At 40.0% G+C, this 26,334-nt stretch overlaps 1 protein-coding gene across 2 annotated transcripts in view; it reads right to left on the reverse strand.

The window, feature by feature from the left end:
- The window catches only part of AQP1 (aquaporin 1 (Colton blood group)), a 414,009-nt gene that overhangs the window by 379,482 nt on the left and 8,193 nt on the right, over positions 1 to 26,334 (reverse strand). Inside the window, exons 2-4 of one of the 2 annotated variants that reach the window (XR_012774102.1) lie at positions 18,316 to 18,480; positions 17,823 to 17,903; positions 14,658 to 16,274 (exon numbers count right to left, since the gene is read on the reverse strand). Coding sequence is in view for 1 of the 2 variants with exons in the window: in XM_075492271.1 (XP_075348386.1) it covers positions 16,095 to 16,274; positions 17,823 to 17,903; positions 18,316 to 18,480 (426 nt within the window). In the remaining variant the exon portion in view is untranslated. Of the gene's footprint in view, positions 1 to 14,629; positions 16,275 to 17,822; positions 17,904 to 18,315; positions 18,481 to 26,334 lie in introns of those variants that run through there. The other variant, XM_075492271.1, reaches the window with a different exon arrangement.

The following is a 26,334-nucleotide window of genomic DNA, read 5'->3' on the forward strand; positions in this document are numbered from 1 at the left end:
AGAAGAGTTGATACAACATTCAGCAACTAACATGTTGTGGTCTTTTGTCTACAGCCACTACACAGAACATTTTTTGAGTAATTAAAAAGAAAAATTATAGATAGGATATCTGAAAATTTTACAAAAATGAACTGTGCACAATGTGGAGAGGAAAGAAGAAATCTCAGATCAAGTGGGACACCAGAGTATCCTTTTAATGAGTTACACATTATACTGTATGATGTAGATCTTGTTAAGGCATTGCCCTGATCTTTGCCATATCTTTTTATAATATTAAAAACACCCTGAGAACTACAGTGCAACAAGGACCATGTTTAAACTCTCAAAACCAAAGAGATTGATATTAAGCTAGAAATACTGGCTATAACTTTGTCCTGTGTAATTATGTCAATAAAATAATGGCAATAAACATGATCTGAAAACTATACCTCAGAGTATTTACGAGTCAGTAAGTAATTAAACTTCACAGCACCTTTGTGAGGTAATAAAAAGTAACTTTTGCAGTTTTAATAAAAATATTCAGAGAGATCTTGCTGCTAGTGTCATAATTGCTGTATAAATACAGGCAATTAATTTCCACACACATTCCTCTGCTTCAGCATAGAAGTTCTGTCCAAGTCAGAGGGAGGGAAACTGAGGCAATGACCTATCACAGGCAAAGTTTTCAGAAATATGAGTGAATTAGAAGCAGAAGTCCCCAGAAGACAATGTTGAGATTTGAGTTCCTAACTCAGTCCAATGTCTTTGAAAATCTCATCTCAGGGGAAGAAAAATCAAACTTAGGTGTTGGTCTTCTCCATCCATATTTAGGTGCATGTTATGGTTTGACGGTAGAGTACTCTGAAGTTCTGCAAACAAACAACCTCCTTTTTTTTTTTTTTTTTTTGCCAGCTCTTACTTGGACATTACTTTTTTTTTTCTTCAGGATAGCAAATATTGCCTAAATGATTTGTCCGAGACCAGAAATGGAATTGGTGGCTGGGCCAGAAGCAAAATCCACGGCCTTTCCTCCGCTCTCATTTTCTAGACATTAGCTCATGTTCTTTGAAAACTACATGCTGCAACTTCATTGCTATCACAGTCTGCATTAAGCTTTAATTTGGGATGACTTGGCTTCTGTTGTGATTAAATTGAACTCTTATCATAACTTAAATACAAGTTCTCGTTGTGCGTTTTCCCAGAACACAACAATATTGGCTTAACACCAAGCTGGCACTCTGCACCCTGGACTTTGGCTAGGAAATTATATCTGCAGATATGTACACATGAAAACACTCCTATATACATATGCACGCACACCCTCACACACGCACATCTGCACGCTATTTCAAGCACTAAGATATGACAGTGACAGAGGACACTAGAAAATCTCTGGAAGACATATGGAAGCTGCAAATTTATTTGAGATATAAAAACCACCTTGCTCCAGTTTGAAACACCAGTCCCCACTCTTGGTGGCTGTGAGGCAATTGAAGCCTTTCAAAGACCAGCATTAAGTGAGTCCGTATAAAATAATTACACCAAATCTTTAAATAAAATTTAAAAATTCATTATTTTTCCTTTTATTTGACCGCAATCCCGGTGGTACCCCTTCCTTCCCCAGCTTCTTTCTTTGCTGGTTATATTTATTAAAGGGAGGCAGCCCCTTGCTGTAAGCTTGCAAGTAGGGGTGGAGAAAACACATTGGGCATCCCACCCATCCGAATACCCTGGCAAGTCACGTGGGTCTCACTGTCTCCTTATTCTGCTTGTTTGCAGAACCTATTTTTTTTTAAAGAACAGAGCCCTTCAAACTGGTTGGTAACAAGCTGTGTCTCCGGATGCCAAAGGGACAACACAGAGCTACTTTGTAAAGAAGCAGATTGGCTGTCCTCCCTTCTCAGAGGGAGAAGGGCCTAACTGAGAAATGCACTTGGATGGCGCTGAAAGCGGTTTGTCAAGTCGTCAAAGAGTCTCTGCACCTCATCGGAGCCAGCCTTGGGAGAGGGAGGAGGGAAATCTCCATCCCAAGACTGCCTCTGTCACTCTGGGAGATTAAGAATTAGCCTTTGCCCTTGGTAAAAGTCAGGGAGGGGAGGGATAACTCCTGGGAGAAACCTCACTGTGTCTAACACACTTAAGCCAACATCGTGGCATTTTAGCTTGGCAAGCCTTACTGATCTTGTCCCTTCCCAGTATCTTCAGGTTGCTTTTTGATTGTCTTCAAAGGGCATTTCTCCTCTGCTGAATCACAGTATGTTTTGTTCATCCCTCTTTCCCAGGCAGTAAAAAGGATGCTTTGCAAGAAGCACCCAAAGGAACTAAATGCAATAAATCCCCATGATGCAGGAGAGCAATTGTCTCACGGGGCTCTGACACACAGCAGCTGGGAAGTCTGAATACAATGCACTTTCCACTACAGTGAGCCTTCGCTTGGCAAAGCTTTTCCGTCAAATGACTTATCTGCGTGGGCAGTAATACTTCCCTGTTGCTCTCCTTCTTCCAGCCTCCCTCTCCCACCTCAACCATTGTCAACCTTTCGGTCACAACTGAAACCTAGTCTAGCAGTCATCTTTTCTTTTGGCCCCGTTTCAGACAAAGATTATTTTTATTCTATGTGACAAAGCTGTACAAGGTTCATAAGGCCTTGAAATGACTTAATGCAAGGAGAAAATGTTTGCAGATTACATTTGCTGGAGTAAATACTGGTTTTAGATTTCCTGCCCCTCTTTTAGCTCAGATGAGGAGGTGTGTTCCCCAGTGATATAATGCCAGCAAGCAACGGATGAACTAATGTATCCATGGTACGGTGTGCCTTTCTGCTGCTCGCAGGTTGCATCGGTAACAATCTGAAAAAGGCTGACAGGCTTCGAACCCTGCCCTGACACATCGGGGATGTGGTTTTCTCTTTGCACTTGTTCAACACAAATGTTCTGCAGACCCCCATCATCAAAAGGATCACTTGCGTGTCCTTCACCACGGCAATTTCACTGCACGTTTGTCACTCACTGGACAAGATATGAGCTTTGCCTTCAGGTAGTTAAGCTTGTGCCATGTCCCCATTGGTTTATCAGCCAAATTTTCATAGGAACTTCAATTTCTAATGAAATGGTTCAGTAAAAGCAAGAAACGAAGCAGGATATCCAGATATTTTCAGCCAGCTGTGAGGCAGCTAGTAACCTCTACAGTGTGCTATGGAAATGCCCTAGATAAACATTAAGAAGGAAAACCAGGTATATAAAATGCTTTAGGGCATCTTTTCCAAAACTGATATATTTAAGGAAAATTGCTTTCTTCTGTGGCAAAAGAAAATATAAAGAAAATCAAGATAAAGAGCATAATAAAAACAAAAGAAAGGCTCCATCATTTATGGTCCCACTCAAAGTTGTACATCTGGGAATGCTACTGGATTTTTTTAGCGGGAAAAATGAGAGAGGAGGCTGATCCAGGATAAATAAATGCATAGCACCATGTCGTTGTTTAACCCCAGACAGCAACTAAGCCCCACCCAGCCGCTCGCTCACTCCCCCACAGTGGGATGGGGGAGAGAATCAGAAGAGTAAAAGTGAGAAAACTCGTGGGTTGAGATAAAGACAGTTTAATAAGTAAAGCAAAAGCCGCGCACACAAGCAAAGCAAAGCAAAGAATTCATTCACTGCTTCCCATGGGCAGGAAGGTGTTCAGCCATCTCCAGGAAAGCAGGGCTCCATCACGCGTAACGGTTACTTGGGAAGACAAACACCATCACTCCGAACGTCCCCGGTTCCTTCTTCCTCCAGCTTTATATGCTGAACATGACGCCATACGGTATGGAATAGCCCTTTGGGCAGTTGGGGTCAGCTGTCCCAGCTGTGCCCCCTCCCAGCTTCTTGTGCACCCCCAGCCTACTCGCTGGTGGGGTGGGGTGAGGAGCAGAAAAGGCCTTGACTGTGTGTAAGCACTGCTCAGCAGTAACGAAAACATCCCTGTGTTATCAACACTGTTCTCAGCACAAATCCAAAACATAGCCCCATACTAGCTACTATGAAGAAAATTAACTCTATCCCAGCCAAAACGAGCACAGACCATAAAAAAATGTCTACAGCAAAGCAGAACCCAGAGAGCAGACACATATATTCACATTCATCATGTGTTCTCTGGAACACTTTAGGAACTAACAGATGAACTTCATAAATTTAAGCTTTTGGTTACTTGCCTCCTGCTGCCGAAGTGGGTTGTCTGTCCACCTCCCTCCTCTTAGTCGTCTCTTCTCCCCATCTTCCTCTTGTACCTGTAGGAATTAGATGGCATTTATAAACCAATTTTTTTGTTTTTCAGGAGGAAGGTAGTAGGGGGAATTTTTCTTTCTGAAATATCTGTATTGTAGCACACAGTCATACCATGGTCCCAAGAAATCAGCAAGGGAAAATATAAGGTGAAAGTGTCTTCCATTTGTATGGTAATAACTAGCGTTCTTCAAAGGACAGCACACGTTATTTGTATCAAAGCATAAATTAGCCTAACGGGACCAGACTGGATTCAAGACATGTATTTGTGCTGCCTTACACCCCAGTTAGTCCCAGATGCTGCTCTTTAATATCTCAACAGAATCCAAATTTAGACTCTGCCTTTTCCATCTGCTGCTTGTCTCCCCTGTTGAGTCCAACCTTTCATTCCCCATGACTCCTCAGGCCCTGATATTACTTCTTGTATCCCTTGTGGAGGTGATTAGTGAGAACTTGGAGTCGGGAACCTGGAGGTGCATTATATCCAGCAAATTAAGAAATTTTAGAAGAAAGAGCTTCGGAGAAGGACAAAAAAATTGTATATGTCTCTCAAAGTCAGGTTGTTCACCAACTGCCTAGAAATTGTTAACGAGGCTGCTCCATGGAGGCTGGTTGTATTTCAGGTCAAGCCTCTTGAAGTGTTAATCAACCTTGTCCTTCCTTTTGGTTTCTACCCCAATGTTTGACTCAAAATTTTCCCTACTCCCAAATGTTTCCTTTCGGCAGTCCAGGTTTAAATCCAACTCTATGCTCAAGTCCTTTGCCAAGTAGGAGTACGCTGGAATTACTGGTCTCAGTGATGATCTGCGATTTGATTTTTTATTTTGATTGGGGTCAAAAAAGAGGAACAAGAGAGAGAAGAGGCTTCCATTTCAGAAAGGTGTTTGATGCAGGATGGAGTAAGTCCAGAGCACACAAGGGAGATACTGTGTCCTGAAATACAGGAGGTGCCAGAAGCCCTGTGAGAAGGGTGGGAGCTGAGCAGTCCAGTTCCTGTTTGTATGGTGTGCTGATAGATGAAGAACATCTGCTCTGAAAGTCAGCAAGGAAAGATGCTGCAGAGCTGGGAGAACAAGTTCCTATTAAGGCAGTGACAGAGGTGTGAAATACATCATTATCAGGGCCAGATACTAAGCAAAAATGGGTCTGGTCCAATGACGTATTCCAGTACGAAGCAGAGGACAGGCAAATCATATTGGGGTAAATGTTAACAAAGAAGATCTGAAATAAAAAAGGATGGAAATATTATGAGCTGTGGGAAAAAGAAGAGATGCAAAGGGATGCAGCATTTTGACAGGGGATGTTCTTCGTAGTGCAGCAAACTCAGTCCCATCTCCAGTCTGCTTGGCTGAAGGGAACAAAGCAGAACAACCTTTCTAAAAGTGCTTGAAAAGAATCAGAGAACAGTTCCCGCTGTGGCTCATTTTTCGGTCTCCAGTTCAAACACACCACGGCCTGTTTGTTCCCACAGTGCAGGGCTGACCTTAAAATCTTTCACAAGCTTTTGCTAACTGCAGCCCAGCTGGCTGCAGCATTCCAGCCATCTGCTTCTATTTTTAAAACCCCAGGTTGCAGACAGTTTTCTTTAGCTACCACTCCTCTGGGGATTGCCTTAAACATAACTGCATAAAGCAGAAAGGCCCCCCTGTTAGCAGCCCTCGGATCCTAAGTGATTAAAGTGCAGCAGAAAAGGAGACAGGACTGATCTTGTGCAGATGAGGATGTTTAACGGGAGACCCATTCCTATGAAATCTCAACGCCGGAGGGGCTGGGAGGCTTCACACTTCAATACGTAGCCACCAGGCTGAATTTGGGTGAGGAAGATGTGGAAAAAATTGAACTTTTTTGTCACCTTCAGAGAACGATTTTTTGGCTTTAGGTGGGTGTTGAAGACCATCGACATGGACAAAGTTGTCTATTCAGAAAGTTCACTTGCCCTCCTGTTAGAAACATTACTTTACATACCCAAGTTCAAGGTTTCTCCTACAGCCTAGCAGCCCATAGGCTGCCCTTCGTACTTACATCTCCATTAGAGCAGGTTTTGGTTCCAAGCATTCCCAGGGAATGTCCCAGGTTTGCTTTGGGTGTCCTGTCCCATGTCTCATGAAAGACTGAGATCTTGAAAATCTTTACAGAACAGTCAAACTGCTTCCATCAACCTAAGAGACAGATTAATCAGACAACTATGCACTAAAATGTTAGTGTTCTATGTACTAAAATGTTAGGGGGTTTCTATTACAGTATAGGCAAATAATTTCTATCTAAATTTAGATGTGATTGGGAACCAGTTGACACATTTGAATATAAAATCATTTTTCTCACCAGACAGGCTTTCTTGACAAGACTACATTGAATGTCTTCTCTGGTGCTTGACATTCATGCTGGAAAGGAATTATATTTTATTTTTGATAATTTATATATTTTCCCTTTAGATGCTAAACTGAGCAATAAATTCAAAACTGGAGTGCAAAGATCAGTGTCAAGTATTGCAAATGCTTTTGGTTTTGTTGAAATTTTTGTGATTTTTTAATATTTTATTTAAAACTACAGGTCTTGTCTTGGTATTCTGTTTACATATGTGTGTGTAGGCATATACAAGGGAGACAGGTCTCTAATAGAGTCGAGCAAGGTCCTCATCAATATTGTCAGGGAAGTTTCCAGTTATTCAGCTAACCCTAATTTTGTCATCTGAATAGCTCTTCATGTTTCACTAACTGAATTCAGTAGAGCTGCAGTGACTTTAAAGGGAGCTTAGAAAATTACCTCACACGTGGAGTCCTACCTTGCAAATACCTAAATTTAGATGGCTTGGCTTGAGAGTCAAACCACATCTTCTTTGGAATAACAGAATTATACTGCATCTCAATATTATTAAAAATAATAATCTGATTCCAAACATTTGCAGAATACGGTATGAAAAGATAATGTTTCCCTCCCCCATAAAAGCACAAGAATTAAAAAAAAACAAAACCAAAACAAACCAGTAAAACAGATCTGTCCAAATCATGCCTACGAATATAATATCAACTGCAATCTGAGTCTTTATCAAAACTCACCCAAAAACTGTTACATCTTCACTGGGATAATAGGAGTAGGAAAAGAATGTTCCACGCAGACTCATTAGTAATTTTATATAACTCTGCCCCACATATATGCTTTTCCATATGTAAGACTACACGCACAAAAGTTTATACACCTACACATACACACTTTTTACTGAGTGAGTCACATGAAAGTCATACACTTGTCTGAGAATCTAGCTTGGCACGGTGTGCCTACCACAACAGAGCGTGGGATCCCACTGATTTCCATACGTTAGCTATCACTAAATCCCATACATCGTTGCCCTGGTTTCGGCCGGGATAGAGTTAATTTTCTTCCTAGTAGCTGGTATAGTGCTGTGGTTTGGATTTTAGTATAAGAATAATATTGATAACACACTGATGTTTTGACTGTTGCTAAGTAGTGCTTACACTGGCCAAGGACTTTTCAGCTTCCCATGCTCTGCCGGGTGCACAAGAAGCTGGGAGGGGGCACAGCCAAGAGAGTTGATCCAAACTGGCCAAAGGGCTATTCCATACCATATGGCGTCATGCTCAGTATAGAAACTGGGGGGAGCTGGTCGGGGGGTAGCGATCACTGCTTGGGGACTGGCTGGGCATCGGTCAGCGGGTGGTGAGCGGTTGTAGCACTGGTTTTTTTTCCCCTGGGTTTTGTTCCTCTCTCGTTCTCTTGTTGTTTTCCTTCTCATTACATTATTATTATCATTATTATTATTATTATTATTATTATTATTATTATTATTATTATTACTGTTCCAACTATTAAACTGTTCTTATCTCAACCCACAAGTCTTCTTACTTTTGCTCTTCCGATTCTCTCCCCCATCCCACTGAGGGGGAGGGGGAGCGAGCGGCTCTGTGGTACTTAATTGCCGACTGGGGCTAAACCACAACAATTGCCAATTAATTAAATCTGCAGACCTTGCAGCTCTTCCATTTCTATTCCATTTTCTTTATGCATGCAAAACATTCAAGTCAATATACTAAGCTAAGCTCACAGGACTGGGCACCATTTAAACCATTTATGCTGAGGTATATTTGGAATAAATGTGTACTGGTGAAACCCTACAGTTTTTCTGAGGCCATTATTAAAATTTAACAATGATTTCAATGTTTGAATGGGGTCAGGAAACAGCTATTATTTATCAAGAAGCCAAAGTCAAGGCTTCTTAACAATATTGGACAAAACTGACTAATTGGACAAACAATCCTTTAAGGAAAGAAAGAGGTTATTGTTCATACAGTGAAAAGCCTAGCATAATAATTAACCACTCTGAATGTTTTGACAAAAGGTCAGATGCAACAGAAGCGCAAAGTGCTTGAAAAGACATGTGAAAAGGCCGCGTGTGACAAGCCAAAGTACTTGAAAGAGGACATAAACAGAGCTCAAACATGTAAATCTGAAGTGCCTAAATCACTTAAATGTCTACACAGAGCCCAGGTTGTCTGTAAGGTCCCTCAAAGCCTAAAGATCAAGTTCTGAACAGATCCAAAGCTTCACTCCTGCCAAAGCACAGCCAGGAGTCAGAAATCAGTAATTGCTCTAAGTTCTCTGAAAATAGGCATTCCCAGATTGCACTTGATCCATATCAAGAGGACCAAGACTCTTACCAAAGGTGTCATTCACCTTTTTTGATTTTAGTTTTCTAAAAGCTCATTTCCGTGTACCCACTGGACAGAGATAGGTGACAACTGAGAGTAAGTACTTCCATCCTAAAAATGTCACCAAGACATATTCAGTTATTTCAGGATATGTTTGTATTAGTAAATAAAATTGTCCAATGCTTGTCTGCTAGGCCCAAGAGCAAGTAGTATGATATGATTTGCAACAATACAGCTGAACTCTCCTCCTCCCAGTCCAAGGTGGCTTCACCCAAACTGCATGTTTGGAACAACCTAGACACATCCTACCTTCTGACCTGAACTGTACGGAACAGAGCCAAGTTGTGCCTGCTAGCAATTAAGAGTCTGGGCAGTAGCAGGACAATGCTAGAAAGCATACATTGGTCTTCGTTGGTTAGTGTAGATGTAGCCTAAAAGAACAGGTGTAGACCTCCAGGAGGAAGGGAGCATCTGGGGCAGTCCTGAGTTGGGCGACAATGCAGGGGTGATGGGCAGTGTTTCAGGGGCTGTCTGGGTCTAGAAAGCTGCTTGTGATGCAGGTGGTTCCAGCCTGAGTTCTGGCACATGCTGTCAGGCTGTGAAGAAGAGAAGGACCTAATTCAGGGCTCTGAGTGCCACATCTGGAGCAGTGTGTTTTGGGGTTTTTTTAAATTTTGTTTTAGTTTAAGGAACAGCTTAGATAAAAAGTTTTTCTTCCAAGTACAATGCACTATGATCATCTTTGGCTAACACCCCCAGCAGCATTTGGCAAGAGTTTTCTCGACAATCACAAGAGCAGGTGTTTTCTTAATTTTATTTTTCAGTAGTGAAGTACAGCTTTCACATTCCTTCCAGTCTTTTACCTACAAGCCATGCAAATGGAAATGTGAACCTAGACTCATAAAGCATTTTCTCTGCATTCAATAGACAAAGGCTAATGCAAAAAGATGTAAATCTGTCAGCCTCAGCAACAACAAGAATGAAAACAAAATTTACCCTAGAGCCAAAATACCCACCTGTGGCAAATAAATCTCAGTTCGTGTCTCCTTCATCAATAACCTATACAAAGGAAGACTCATTGAAGTACATTTTGAAGATTAACCGAAATAGACTAACATGGATTAACAAGGAATAAGACCTACAAAAACCAGAGTCTCACTACATCATGCACGCTTCTGGCAGGACTTTCCAGGCTTCTCCACCAACAGCAGACAGGTTAGTGCTGCTTGGACACAAAGGCAGTGTGTCAAATTGGCACATCATAGATCTTTCTGGTTTTCACAGATTGAAATACGTGTTTGAGATTCAATCCCATGCCTGGCTAATGACTAGCCAGAGTTGAGATCAGATCTCTTATAGCAGACATGAACATGCTAATGTCCACTCCCTAGTACCACAAAAAACATTTTACACTACCATGACAACGCAAAACACTGTAAAGTCAGATAGGAATATAATTTAGCTCTTCTTTCACTCCTTGAACAATGCTAAAACATTTTTGAGTAAATCAGATCTGGCTTCAAGACAGAAAATACAGTCACAGTACAAGTGACCTCTCTTCCCACGCATATCCGTATAGGATATAAAATTGGGCAGGCCCATCATTTCCCCCTCTCTCCTTTAATTCATACCAGGTTCTTCTTGATTAAGTAGTAATGTAAAACGGTGAAACAAGAAAAAGTTGGAGATCCTCAAAGGAAACCAAGTGTGTGCTGCAGCTTGTCGTTTTTATAGTCATATCCGTCTTTTGGATAGATTGCTACCTGCAAGTGCTCCATTTACTTTTCAGGAAAAAAAAAAAAAAAAAAGTATGACTGTTTCCAGCAATTGCACTTAACAGCCACTTTTTGCCAAGAGTTGCTGTTTGACTCCCATGCTTCCAGGGAACATTGTTTTGTTTGTTTTCAATGGCAAAAAAAAAAAAAAAAAGAATGAATACTTGGTCCCTCCAGGTTTTTGTCTAGGAGTAAGGATACACCCTTTAGAAAAGGGAACTGACCACAAGCTAAAGGGAGAAGAGATTAAATGGAGGGATCAGCTTTAACTGTTAGTAGTCCTTCTCAGGACCTTGAAAATGAAGTGTAAAGGAAAAGACGAGAAAGGGAAAAGAAATTTCTAGAAATACTACAAAAATGGGCAAATAGTATCACTATGTTGATCATTTTCCACAAGCTTGTTAATTCCTGCTCTAAGACAAGAACAGAAACAAAACAGAGGAAATGGCACAATGAGGGCAATTCATGGCAAATTTTAGAGAATGACAGACCAGGAAGTTCAGGAGATCATGAAAAGGGGAGTGTATTGAGTTTCTGGGGTCCTTTTTTATCAAAATCTATAAATCTCATAACACAAGCATTGAAAAAGTTGAAGTCCTTTCATTCAAACAGGCATGGCTCCAGGGCAGTAGGGTATATAGTTCAACCAAGGTGAAAGGAGAATTAAACCTTTTGAATGCTAGTAATATCCACAAATCAGTTGCCTTTTATTCAGTGTGTCACTTCCCTCCATCCATTCTTCGTTCCTGTGTTTATTTTGTGCTCAGCTTCTTTACAAAATTCTGAAGTATACAGTAATTTATTACAGGATTACAGGCAAGAGGGCTGACATCCACATCTGAAGACCATTATAGCTGAGGTAGCTAACTGGTTCTGCCAATGGCTATTACCTGCCCATCTCTCCCTGCAGGATTAGACGGGGTATAGAAGAACAGGAATGGCCATGGGCTGGCATCCATGGTTACACGGAAGTGGTCAGGAACACAGGTTTCTAGAAAGTTTTGCTCAGAAGCAAAGACACACAGCAACAAATCACTGATCTGGTGCTACATTGGGTTTTGATCTGGTGATAAATAGTTGGGGTCAAATTTTGCTTTCCCAAAATAAATAACAGACAATGACTGTGGCTTCAGTGAGAATAGGATTTCATTGAGAGGGTTTAAGTGAAGTCCCACTACTGTCAAATCAGAATTTAATGTTTTAACTCCCTTTGTAGATCTGAACATATTAGATTTGTCCAACAGCACAAGGGAATCTTGAATTCAATAGGAATTGTGCCTTCTCAGGAACGTCATTCATAGCCCTGTGTGGCATAGGATTTCAAGAACCTAAAGCGATGTGATCTCATAGATGGCTAATGTCTAATTATCAATGAACCTACTTAAACAGAGGTTTGATTTCACAATTCAGCTTTGGAAAGTCTATAAAATGCTACATTTGTCCCCAGAAGGTATTCTGGGCTGAGTAATTTCTGTAATATCAGACAACTTATATACAAAAAATATGGTCCTTTCAAGGACATCACGCTTGAGTAAAATGAAACCCAGAACCATTCTTGACACAGATGTTTACTAGAGCCCAGGCTTCAAATGATTCATAACAAACAGCCATATTCTTAATATAATTTTATTGTGTGACTCTTGGCACGTCCAAACTTCAGCTGGGTAAAAGGAGGGAAAACACCCAAATACTATGAGAAATTCCTTATTAGTATTATTGTGTTATTTTAATTTTTAAAAACATTAAGCTGTGAATTGTGACTGGTGCAGCTGGTGGATATGGAAAGACAATGGAAGTTTCCTGGCTTATTGGCTGTCATTATGTTACGTTTCAATCGCCTTTCTTTCCTTGCACATGTTAAAACTCTACATAGAGTCGAGCAACGTGAAATCTAAAATTAAATTGCCGCAGTTACAATGGGGAGGCAAAGCATGTATTTACTTCTAAAGATAGATGGCTAAAGTTAGGACCCATATCTCCTCAGATTGTCCATAGAATCAATGGAGTGGCAGGGGTTTCTCTAAGGACAAATTTACAGCACCTTGCTCAGGCTTCTTCTAAGTTGTCTTGTGCTGGTGCATGCAAAAACCAGATGGTACTTTGTCAGCTGTCTAAACCACAGCGTGAGTACATCTGCACTGCTGATGCTGTCTATCCCTGGGATGGCAACTGGCCCTCAGCCAAAACAGAGCAGAGTAGATCATCTTTGCACTGCTCAACTTTGCCCAGGAAAAGTTTGGGAGAACGTTAGCTGGGATGGCCCATGCAGGCACTGACAACTGTGTTCCTGTAATTGGTAATATTCCCCAGTGCTTTTGCATTTACTAGCATCTGTGTAGCTGCTCTCTGGGGGTATTTGGTATGCTGTGGGCTACCTGACAGGGTGGCTACTGAGACCACAGCAGGTGGTCCCTAGATAATCTATGAAGGCATCTACCCTTTATCATCTTTTCCTATTAGATTATGTGATAAACTCAGAGGTTTGTCCCCGGGAATCACCAGGGCACAGACATGGTCTGTTTGTCAATAGGTCAGGAACTATTAGTGTATACATCACGAGAGCTGTTTTAAACAACTGTGTTTCAGGCTTCCTCTTGATGTCAGGGAGATTTTGTTGAGTTTCTGGGTGATCACATATAAATACATTTGCCCACTTGACATTTGTTAGTGGGTTTCGATACTTGCTACTTCATGCTTTTAATTCCTTTGCTGGGTATCTTCCAAATATTTTAATGAGATGATGATAATTTTTAAGCGTGCTTGTCTAGCACAAAGCAAAACCATTTGTGCCAGGAGTGGGGAGACCATTAGCAGCTATGGCCTTGCATCGTTTAGAAACTGCTGTTTTCAGTTCAGGATCTAAGTACTACAAAAGCACTTTAAATGTACCATTAAGCTTCTCCTTCTTTAAGAAGGAGGGGTTTAAGCCTATAATTCTGTTGAAATATGTTTTCATTTAATTTCCAAGAGCTTTACTGTACATTTTTTAAACTTTATCACTGTGGATAAATACACCAACAAATTACACTTCATTTACTTTGACCTGGATTTTGTTTCTTCAATAGTGAAACAGTTATTGTACATCTTTCATCTATTTTATTTATTACTGTGGTGATCATAAGCAGAAGCTGGAGCATTTAACATGACATAGTCCTATTACACACCAAATAGAAAGGCAGCGTTGCTTGTCTTCAAAGTTTTGGATTTTGAAGCGTAGAAAATAGGCCAAGATATTGCTCTTTGCAGGGTGTAGACTAAGGAACAAAATGTGAATCTCACATTTTCTTCATCACTAAAGGTGTTAAGTTACCTCAAGTTTGTCAAACCAAACTATTTACTGTGGGTGACTTCTGCAACTGTTCTGGCTTATAGATTCTGCAAGGCAAAAAAAGGTTAATTTGGGGTCAAAGGATGCACTAGGATACCAGCAAATAAAGTTGAAAAAGGATTCTGGAAAGTGGGCACAAGGTCCTGGTATCCTACTTCATTTCTAAGTAAAATTTAGATAGAGCTTACTTCCAGGTGAGGCCCTGCTTTGCCTGCCATACAAAGAAAGAAGCTTCCTTTCCCCGAAGGCTAACATCAAATCAAAGAACCACTCAAAAGTGGAAAAGTAGAAATTGTCTCAGTCTTACAGGTGGGCACTAGGAGAATGGTATAGAAAATGAAATCGCATTGTGTCGGAAGGCAAATTAAAAATCAAGAATCATGAACATTTCGTCTGTTAGCACAATAGATTTTGTTTATTTTTAAACCACCCCACAATCCAATCATGCTGTATGTACATAAACAATACACCTTGGGATAGCACACCAAATATAGACAAGAAAGATAAAATGTATTGTGTTTTATTTTGCTGGTGATTTTCAGGGTTTTTTTTTTTATTGTACATCTGCTCAACTTGATGAAATGATCCAAGCTATACGGATTCCCATGTCGACCCTCTCTCAATTCCCATGTCTGCACTGTCTAACAGAAGACATCCATCATACTACCTCTGGGGTGTTTGTCTGAATGGTAAAGTGTGTAGCTTTTTATGTAGGTTCCTCTGGGCCTCATTTCTTATGTAAAACTGTTTAGTGCAGAACAAGTATATCAGCATGTATCTGCTTTAACTATATTCTATAGTTAGTAGGTAAGACCAGCTAATGCTTTGGGTTACTCAGGAATTCATAAGTAGCACACACACAAAAATGAAAACAGAAAATAGTCTTCCACATTGTTTAGTGTTAAGTTTCTTTACATTTCCAGTGTCATTTATTTTGCTAAGCACTGCTGCAATTCTTTCCACTTGTCTTATGCTCTTATTTTCTTACAAAACAGTATACTAGGCTTTCTGTATAAAACTTATATATAAACATTTTTATATATATATATATATATAAAACCAAAGCAACGACCCCCAAAATGGACTTCCATGCAGGTATGTATTTGTCCCTCATTAGAAAATATACTATGTGTATATCTATTCATTGTCCCTGAATGTCACAGCACTGGCTATTAGAGTGGGGTCAGGAAGAAAGGGGCCTTTTTTTTCCTGGTTTGCTTTAAAACATACAGTTAAATTACGTAAGATGAACAAAAACAGAGTAGTCACAGGAACAATCAGATCCTGTTTACATCTTGGCACCATGTTGTTCTTGACATTGCTATTACTACTCTCCAATTTGAATTCTAGTTATTACTTCCCAGGAATTAATATATCTATACATTTTTTTGTCATATATTCTCTCCCCTCACAGTGAGCTGGATGCAGGTTCAGGGAGAATGAAACACTAGAAAATCTAAATGGATCCTGGGGATCTGGAGATTCTTACCCTGCTTAACTTTTCTGACCCCCTTTCTCAGAGATTATCAATCATTTAGAAAATTATGGTTAATTCTACGTAACAAGTAATTTTTAGTAGACTTTCCTTCCAAAAGATACTTTTGGGCAATGATTTGAGATAGTTTTTCACATGCACTGCTGGCCTTAGATACCAGCCTTGCATATTTTATAAATATTTTTTCCGGTATAAGGCCCCCATTATTGGTACAGATGGTTCTCTGTCCTCGGTATCTATTCTTTCAGCAAACAGACTGATCATTTGAACTACTTATCATTACTGAGTGATGTGCTGGGAGAACCACCCAAGCCAAATACACAAGAAAATTTGGTGGTGGAGAGGGAGGGGTTACATTTCAGCCCAATTTATTTAGCTCATGCAAAAGTGTCCAATGACTTCTTGGCCTGAATACTTTGTAATTGAAAAACCCCAGGTATAAAAATACTATTAAGACTGGGGGCAAAAAATGGAAAACCATATCGAATTTAAAAACAAAGTACTGTTTGCTGGTTTACAAAGAGTCTATAACACTGATAAAATCTTCAGAAACCAATGTGCTTTTTTTTTTTTTTTCCTTGTCCTTCTTTATTTTGGCTTCATTTCAACCCGGGAGTTCATATCATCTCCTTCCAGATCATACTCTTCTACTTGGCCACTGGTCCACACCTTCATACGATCAGTCAGGTCACTGCTTCTGGGAGCCAGGATGAAGTCATAAATCAGGGCAGCACTTGCTCCTCCAATGATTGGGCCAACCCAGAAGATCTGAAACACAGTTCCAAGCCCAGTTAATACATCAGGTATTACTGCATTTGAAGCTGTTCTGAAAATCTCCTCTGAAGATTTTCTGCACAAAATTTACAGTGAAAATATTAAAAATACAGTCTATCACCTGAATATTTACTTAATCACATGGCAAGAAACCAGGAATTTCTCACCATGAATTGGCAATAGACCCAGAGATTAATAACTGTGACTATGTTGTCAAGTTCTGATATTTAAAATTAGGTATCTACTGGTAAAACATCTCTGTTACTCCAGATAGATTTGGCAGGGGCCACAATGTCTAAATGCAACAAGAGCATTAGTTTCCATTCTCCCACTGACTCAGTGATAGGTGAATTAGAAAGTAATACTTAGTGAGGACCTAATTAGGGGCTTAATTTGCTACTAGCTGGTATTTAGCTAGTGATATTGTTGTGGTTGTACTGGTCTAATCACTTAAGGCAAGTTTGGAGGGAGAGGTAATAAAAGTATTTTAGTAGACAGGTTGGTTTTATTAGAAATAACAGAAGATTTTGAGGGATTTGCATGGCCAAAGAGTTTCATGGCCCGTTTCTGAGTCTGAAAACATGTTTCCTTTTATTCAGCAATATCAGTGGTTTAATATGAATTATTAACTCTATCTCCTTCTCTCTATCTCTACAAAGGAAAATATTTTTTCTATGAAATTCTGAAATTACTAGCTACTAGCTTAGTTACATTACCTTAGTATCCCAATAAAAGTGTTTAAGTGGGAGATAATGGCAAAATTTCCCCAGTGTCCTCCTTTTGTGTTTTACTCTTTAGATTAAAATGGCATCCATATCCAAAATTTTCACAACTCATTGTACTATCACTAAATTTCCATGAATGCCTACGCAAATGGGTGCCAAAATCATGAGTAGGAGAGTTGGAACAAGCTGCATTGTAAATATTCAAGAACACATGCTCATTTAGGGCTTTATATTAGCGTTCTTTATTGAGTTTTAGTGAAATAAGTAAATTTTTGTGAAGTTCCTCATTGTAACCACATTTAATCACAGGGAATAATCTAAAATTTATAGTGTTTCCAGAGCACTTATCCATGACAGCACATAAGCAGACACTTAACTTTAAGAAGATGAACATTTCATTATCTTCCAAATATTGGAATATGATCCACTTCAGTTTATAAACCTGCTTAAGAACCTTCCTAAATTAGGTTTTACCAGATTAAGCAGTAGCACTTTACAAACTTAGTTTAAACAATATATACTTAATAAAGGATTCTGTGCAATGAGGCTTTAAAGTTTAAAATATTTGAAATAAATAAACATAAAGGGAAATAACCAAAGAAAATCTTCTGTATTACTTTGAACATACACACTCAGTTTGAGGACTTTGTGATCTCTTGAGGCTGGTCAGGAGCAAAAGGAGATTATTCGTTGTTAAACGAAATAGAAATGGCAACTCACTGACTTGGTGCTCATGATATGTGTTTAAATGTTTCTGATCTTGTAGATTATGTATATGCAGAGCCTCTTGTAAGCTAAACAAATTTATTCAACTTACCCAGTGATTTTCAAAGTTGTTGGCAATCAGCGCTGAGCCAAAAGATCTGGCTGGGTTAATTCCACAACCGGTGTAATCAATCTAGGAGGTGGAAAGAGAACCAGTGGTGAGGCATCGATGCACATGTGGCATCTTCATTACACAGGAGGGCAAGTGGCAGCCTGCAGCATGGCTCTGATGCTCACAACAACTTAATTCATCCCACCCGCTCTTCCTCAGAAAAAGGGGAAAAGACTGTTTGCCATGTGCCTGCCCTGTCCCACTGGGGAAACAAGTCCTACTGCAGCGACTCCTCACAGATGTGCAACCTCATCACTTACTGCCACAGCCACACGGCCCAAGGGAGAAGGGCCATGCATGCTGCAGAAACAAGGTCAGACTCTGAAGAGAAAGGAGAAGGAAGAAACTACTATCTGCCCATCATCTACCTGCCTTCGCTGGCCCATCCTGAGGTGGCACGTTGCAGATATCAACTGAGAGAGCTAAAACTTACAGCAAGAAGGTGTCCCAAGGCAACAGAGAGACCAATGGCCAAAGGCGCTGATCCCGAGACATCATTCCTTCTCCGGTCTGTGGTGGCGAGGACACACAACACCAGCTGGAACGTAGCAATGATTTCAATACCTAGTCCTTGGCCTGCGTTGATTCCCTGTGAAAGCTGCGTGGAGACAAGAAGGAAAATGTCACTTGATAGTCCTACCTGACTTCAACCAGTATGACAAAGTTTTGCAGGATCTACTTTCTCAGTAGGAAAATGCAGACCTGCACAGCCATTTATCTTCTCAGGTTGCTTTTGCTTAACAGGGGGAAAAAAAAAAGAAAAAAAAAGTGAATAGAAATCAGTTTTGAGACAGTCACTGCTGTACTCAAGTCCAGGCGTAACTAGCTTTTGTTGGTGATTCAGCACGGTTGCATGGTTGCTGCATCCAGCCAAAGTGAAAGCTCAACCACTAGACACAATGAGAACATAACCGGTCCATGTGTGAGAAACAAATGAGCCAGAGATTTGCCTTCAATAGAGTTTACCCGTAGAAGTGAGACATTGGTGCCTTGAGACATTAATTCATTGCTTCTGAGAATGAGGACGCTGTGGTCATGTTAAATATTGCTCAGCTTCGCCTTTACCACCAATTGCTAAGCAAACAGGGGCAGGAGAAGGAAGGGACAAATAGACAGTAAGAAAGGCGCATAGCTCTGGGTAGCTTGAAAGTACCTATCTCTGCTACTGACAAGTCACATTAATCTTCTCATCTCCCACCACTACTTATTTTCTGTAGTTCAGCATGAACTCTTCAAAACAAGGACTTTCTGTGGACAAGGTCCTGCAAAATGCTGGCCCCATGGGCAGATTTCCACATGAATATCAAGACACCCATACTGTGATTCAAATACCTAAAAATATGCCTCTAAGGCCATTTGACATACCCTGAGATATCCACAGTGTTCATGTGGGAATGGATGATGTGACACAAGTCCTACAGAAGACCAAAAGTATCTAAAACGGCTCTTGATGCCAATGTTCAGGTAGTGTATCTCTAACTTGGATAGGTAATGAACATAGTCAATGGAGATGAGATCCATTCAGCTGATGCAATGTAAGTGATCATTTGAGAGTCAACTGAATAGCTCTGTCTTGAATATTCTGAATAGCTCTGTTCTTGAATATTCCGTCTGAATAGCTTCTGTTAGAAGCTTGTGCTTAACAAGAAACTGTGGATCTAAACCATTCAATGTTATAACAGTTTTTGAATTCTGCTTCTAATTGCTATATTCAGTGGTATCTTAGTTGACAAGCCTGTATCTGAGCTGAATAACTTGGTGTTAAGCAGAAGTAACTACATTGCACAGAGAGGATGAAACATGAGCTTGGACACAGGCCAGAGAAACTGAGAATGTGAGTGACTCAGAGTAGGAAGCAAACTCTGCAAAACTTATGCTCAAGAATAGTGCTATCAGCAGGTTATCCCATCTGTCATAGCCTCTGCATTAAAAATTGTTAGGTCATACATGACAACAACATGATTAAATGTTTTTGTGACCTGTCCAGAACAATGAGACTATGGGAAGTCATGATTTAAATCTGTTTTTGTGGTTTTACATCCTAATTTCCCCAAAACTAATATTTGAATAACCTTAAAAATAAAGATGTTTAGCTGAACTCTTTCACTTTCCACCTTTGCTATTCACTTCTCTTGTTTCTTCTGTGCAACAAAGCAGCATAATAACAAATTCCTAAATACTGAAAAAAATCATCTGAGTCTTCACCCAGCATAAATCTGATTAGCTACATTAAAAACAGTGAAAATATATTGATTTCTAAGACCTGCCAATCTGAGGCATTAATAATATATTTTTTTATCTTGTTCTTTAATATGTAGGACTGATATCCTTTGAGTTAGAAGCAGTTTATCCACAGATAGAAAGGAATTCTGGTTGAAATAGTAGACATTTTGGTTCCTTCAGCATCCATACAGTAGAAACTGAAATCAGTTAATTAAACCTTCAGCATGAATAGGACTTATATGAGAGAAATACAAGTCTGACATAAATATATACAGATGAGCCAGCAGTGAAAATGACATGATCCAGAAATTCATGTTGAATGCCTGATATATCACTAAATTAATATTCTATCACTTTTGTAATCCCCTTTTAAAAATAATCATTTTGTCCACAGAGACAGTGAGATTTGTGGCTCTCAACAAATTAGGCTTCAAATGCATCCCATTGATATCAAAAGTAATAGTATCCCTTTAAGAATCTGGACTATAGACTCTGTGGAAAATCCTGTCTCACATTTGGAAGGCCAAATGGTCAAACTTAAAAGGCAAGTGTATTGACAAATAAGTGAGTGATATGCAGGTGCCCAAAAGTAGATATGAAACTGAATTATCTTCTATCACAATGCAACTGTTAAACCATAGAGAATCTAGATCTGAGGTCTGATGCATTGATGTTAGCGTTTGACAAAGCCTTGGCATTTCAAACGATTAAACAATATCCTACTATTAGTCTTTCCCTTCGTTTGAAGGGTTTCTATAAAAGAAAAAAGACAGTAAGAGCAAAATTATGCTTTTAAAACCTGTGATAATCCTTATCTTTGAGAGGCGGTAATTATATTCTTCCTTTCCCTCCAGGAAAACACATCCTACAGCTGACGTGACTTGAGGTCATTCTCCCTGATAATCAACACTTATTGATGGGCTGTGTGCAATCAAAGAAAACCTGGAAATATCATAGGAAACCTTTTGCTTTCCTCTAGCATGTAATTTTATGTGGCCTGCCAGGGACGTAAGATTCCACTGTGAGAGCAAGGACTCTGGGCCACGTTCCAGAATGAGGCAAATCCTGGATGTTCTGCTTTGCTGTGGTCTGTGGATCTGCAGTATATAAGTGTAATATCACAGACTTGTTATTTGCCTACTTGTCAGAGCTATAGTGTCAATACGGCAGCAGCCTGGACCCTCCAGGATACAGCAACACATGGAACAGCATGAGTCTTCACCGCCCTAACCACATGCCAGCCAAAGCACAATATGGGTAGTAGGAAGGTGCATTTCCTAGTATCAACTTAAAAAGTACATATATGTGTGTGTGTGTTTATATTTATAAAATCCTTGGTCACAGTGGATTTGCAAGAGTTACCCAGCTAATATTGCAATATAAAACATGTTGCACCTATTGAATCTTCTGGTTTAAGCTCTTGACAGCACTCGGTAGGTATAACCAACATGAGTTGGTCACCCTCTCATTGTATTTTCCATATGTTATTCAGGTTTTTTAAGGCAAATTTGAATTTTTGTAGAACACCTGACTCCAGAAGCTTCAGCCTCTGGTAAGGTCAGGGCTGTCGAAAGTTTAATCTGAATCTAGTAGGAAGTAGTACTATACGTTACAGAGACCTGACTACCTGAGGCAGTCAATAAAACAAAGGCAAAAATCAACTACTGGTGTTTCATCTATCATTCTGCTACTGTGAATATCCAGAATATAAGGTGACCGTATCTCCGGTTCTTAAATAGATAAAATAATGCCTTGAAACACAAGACACAGTCACTTCTACTATAGTGTTGGGGTGAAGGGATCCTTTTCCAGTGACCTGTACCCACACTGCAATGACTTTCTTCTCTGCATTGGTAGGCTGCTTACCAGTGGTCACAACAAGGTGTGTAGACAGGGTATGTGGGCTGACACTGCATTTGCCCTTGATGTATCTGCAGGGAAATCTCTGACCTCTTCTCATCTCAGTCCAATAACTCTCATGTGCTCTGCTTTTTATGTGATGGCCATTAAGGCAACAGAAAAAATGTCAGAGGGCAGGGAACAGCACAGCAACTCCCTGACCTTTTCATGCTTCAGACTTGTGAGGCTTGAAGAGTGGATTCAGTGCTTTAAGGAACCAAATATGCTCTAAGGGATTAAAATGAAACACACAAGCCCACATTCATCTCCAATACACTTTCCTATACCATAGGAGTCAATCCAGACTTCTCCTCCTTTTTTGTTTACATGAATTGTTCTACTAAACTTCATTTCTAAGCCACTGTTTTGACAGGAGAAGCACCAGAACCATACCCAAGAAAAGGGTTACATAATTGGCAAGAGCTGAGAGTTATATGTAGACACATATATCTGATCAGCTGAATCGCTCTCTTGGCTGCATTAGCTTGAACTGAATAATGCTCCCTTGACTGTCATAGCACCCAGACGACAAGCAGAGGCCTACATGAGACACCCCAAGTGAGGTGTACCCTTCTGTGAGCTGAATCCCACCATTAATATTTTCACCTGAGTTCACTGTGAGTCTGAACAAGTTCATGGAAGAAAAATCCACTGGAACTCAGTAAATTTATAGAAATTGCATCTCATTCAGAAAGCTCCTGTGCTGCAACTGTTTGGAAGCCAAGGAAGCACTTGGGGCATACTGAACGCCTCTGCTTTGCATTACTGGGCGTAGGGATGAGGTACAATACCCATTCCCCATTGAAAGATTAGCTTTACCTGGTAATGCTACTGCTGCTCCTGAGCAACCTGGTTTGAATTCAGTGCTGACTCTGCTTTGAGCAAGAGGTTGGACTAGAGACCTCCTGAGGTCCCTTCCAACCTGAATTATCATATGAGACCTCAGTTCTTTGGAAAGGTTCTTTCTGTGGGAAAGTCTGGGACAGAATTGCCTCAATGCTGCTCTGGCTCGTCTGAGTGAATGTCTAGAAACAGCTGGCGACACATACAGATAGTACAGACAGAGCTGATGGATGAATCACTGTGAAGACGCTCTGTATAGATATAGTCCATATTGGTGACCGAGCCAAGAGACATGTAATATAATCAAATGAGGACTGTTAAACCCGAGGGCAAAATTAATGGAAAATCATTATCTAGTCATGACTGTGAGAGTAACTAGTTGAGATGAGCACCTGCTTTTTGGTCTTAGGAAATGAGTAGCAGTCACATTGCTTCAATTTCTCCACAACAACAGACAGGAGATGGGAACTATGGAAGCTTGTTTCTCGGAAGTGCCCTTAACTGCCACGTTTAGCTGACTACTGACTTCTGCAGCTTCAAGCAATAATGTGGGCAAATTAATGGTATGTTTTCTTTCCTTTTGTGTTTTTTTTTTAGAGCACAATATTTATTAGTTGTCTGCCTTCAGAAGAGAAATGGGGACAGGAAATTAAACTGGCCCAAGGTAAATCCAACTGTGTACTTCTCCAGTGACTTCATATTTTTCTCATTAGGAGTAAAAGTATATCAAGTTCAAACCTGTTTCCCGTTATACAGATAAGAGTTTGTTATGCAAGGTGGTTTCATCACGTGGTGCTATGCTCCATCTCATCCAACAAACCCTTAACCATGGATTGTCTCTTCCAGGGTCTAGCTTATTTTCATATAACAGGGATTAGTTTCTCATTGTTCCTGAAAAATGATAGGCTTCTGGAAATATAGAAGTCTATTTTTCAGTAGGGGAATGTCAATTTTCTCCATTCTCATGAAACCCTTCACTGCAAGCCATGCTGGCTGATGTGTTTTAGAGAGAGAAAAGTTAAGCCGCAGCAATTTAGTGACACATATAACATCACTGATGGCTGGGACTTCTCTCCTTTGCATATCCCAGCCATCCCCTAAGTCAAGCAGCTTTTGCAGAACCCCAGCAATGTCATGGCTGGCACATAATAAGAAGCATGTTGTGGACCGACGATAACCTATTACCTTTTATTAAAGTGGTTTTAATATTCATGCTGGGAGAAGAACTATGTTCTCCTGTCCACACAAAATCTAGCATTTTAAGGAGTTGTGCTGCAATAAATAATATCTTCATATCAGACAGACCTCTTCTTGTGTGTTGAATTCAAATATACAGCTAAAAATTTGCACCAGGACTGCTGTTTTCAGCATTCCAAATTTTTAGCTTATCTCTGTCATGGCAGACTTTTTTCTTAAAGGAAGACTTTGAGCATTTTATTCAAGCAAATTTGAATTCATTTCCTTGGTTATATCACTGGCTGACTATTCAAAAAACCGTCACCTCACTATCTTACTGTATTTTCTTCCTGTAGCTACAGCTTCCTGTAGTTTTCCCTTCTTTGATTTTCCTTATTTTTCTTAATAAGGAAAACTCTTCACATTAGTTTAAATGGTTCATGTCCTCTTCTTCATCTTTACACTGGAAATATTAATTATGCTGCTTTATACCAACTATCATTTAAGTGTTTAGCTGGGCAAAGCTCTTTAATGCAATGTTCTTCAAATGTAATCTCAGAAATTAATCTCCCTCCTTCCCTGAAAACCATCTTCCACTATCTGGCCTGTCATTTTGTCTGACTCTTCTCATTCTTTCAGCTCCAACACTGTCATGAAAATAACTTGATAACTTCCATCTTGAAAATACACCTTTCTTCTGCTGGAAGTCTGTCCCAGATCTCCATAGCTATAAACCTTCCTTTAACTCACAGTCAAAATGTATTCAGAGGCTTTATCCCCAGCTATTTAACTACAGTTATTCTCTTTTCTCCTTGCTATTTAACTGCATCACTCTGAGATGGATGTTTCTATACCCATTATTTGAATGTTAGGGATTCAGAGAGTACAAAAGTCTCATTTCTTTAGTAAGTAGAGACAGGCAAAGATCTAAAGAGTTTCACTTAAAATTGTACAACAGGAACACTCAGAAGAAGCTGCTTATGAGGCAAAGAATTAGCTTTGGATCGTATCCTAGATCAACAATAGAAGCATTCAGCAGAACCTAGGGACAAAACATATTGTCCTCTGCGAGATTATCCTTCCTATAAATACAGCCTTAAGAGCTCTAAAGGGGACTCATTCAATTCCCAAAGCACAAATCATATTTTCCATTCTTTGGACAGCAGACACCCTCCAGGAACAAGACTAACCTCCCTCCTCCCACCCTATCTTCAGGCTGATGAGAAAGTAGCCAGGGCTTTGTGTTGCAGCAGCCTGGTACGCCATAAAGAGAAGAGTGATGGTTTCATTTATATTAAATCAGAGCACATAAAGTTTACATGTGAGGCCAATGACAGTAAAAGTCAATTCCTCTATAGGACTTCCATTTAGCATAGCTAGTTAGAGATACACCGTTTGTCTCATTTACACTTTTACTTTTTGATGTGCCTCTGGGAAAGCTGCTTTGGGGAAACTTTTTTTTTTTTTAAATCTTGCTGCTGAGAAATAAACAACTTCTATTCAGAGGATGAGGAATGGTGCGTTGTTTTTTCTTTTCATTACCCAGCAAAACCCAAGTAAATGGTTCATTCTCAGTAACACTTTTGAAGCACTCATTTATACCAGGGAGCTATTTATGATCTCCTGTATTGTCAGCCCAGAAGGAGATGGTCTTTCAATGGGGAATTTTGGGCATATCTGAATTTTGAGCCTAATAAAATCTGCCTTTCTGTGTTGTTACTGGAATAACTAGCTGGATTTGCAGAAACCGCACAGTATGGTTGTTGGCAATTGCACCAAAGCAATATTCATTTTATACTTCTAGACAAACACTCCAGCAAACCTGTAAAGTTTTCAAACTTTCCAAGTCCAAGGTAGTTCATACAGTCAGTCTTGTGCAGAGCATTGAAGATTTGGCATTTCCATGGAGTTAAAAACCAGCTCTGAATACGTGCAATGGATTTCAGGAATTAGGGGAACAATTCCAGCTCCTTCATTTCTCCACCTTGTTCATCAGACAAGAAGTCTTATCAAAGGAAGGAAAAGGGGTCAAACCTGACTTTACTCATTCCTCAGTCCAAATGCAGTCACCATTAACTTCAGGAGAATATGTGTAAGGAAACATGTGCCACGGTTCTGCTTTGAAAGTGTTCATTGACTTCACTTGGCACAGAATTAGTGTCAAGAGCCTGGAAAAGTTTGGTTTTCTGTGGTACCTCTCAGTGGTTCCTGGAGAGGGGATGCATGGGGCTCTACCAGGAAAATATACAGAGGATTTCTTTTTTCCTTTCTCATCCACAAATGCCAAAAGAGGATCCCCTTGCAGAGATTT

Source organism: Mycteria americana, chromosome 2 (genome assembly GCF_035582795.1).
Source record: "Mycteria americana isolate JAX WOST 10 ecotype Jacksonville Zoo and Gardens chromosome 2, USCA_MyAme_1.0, whole genome shotgun sequence".
In the NCBI taxonomy this organism is placed as follows: domain Eukaryota; kingdom Metazoa; phylum Chordata; class Aves; order Ciconiiformes; family Ciconiidae; genus Mycteria; species Mycteria americana.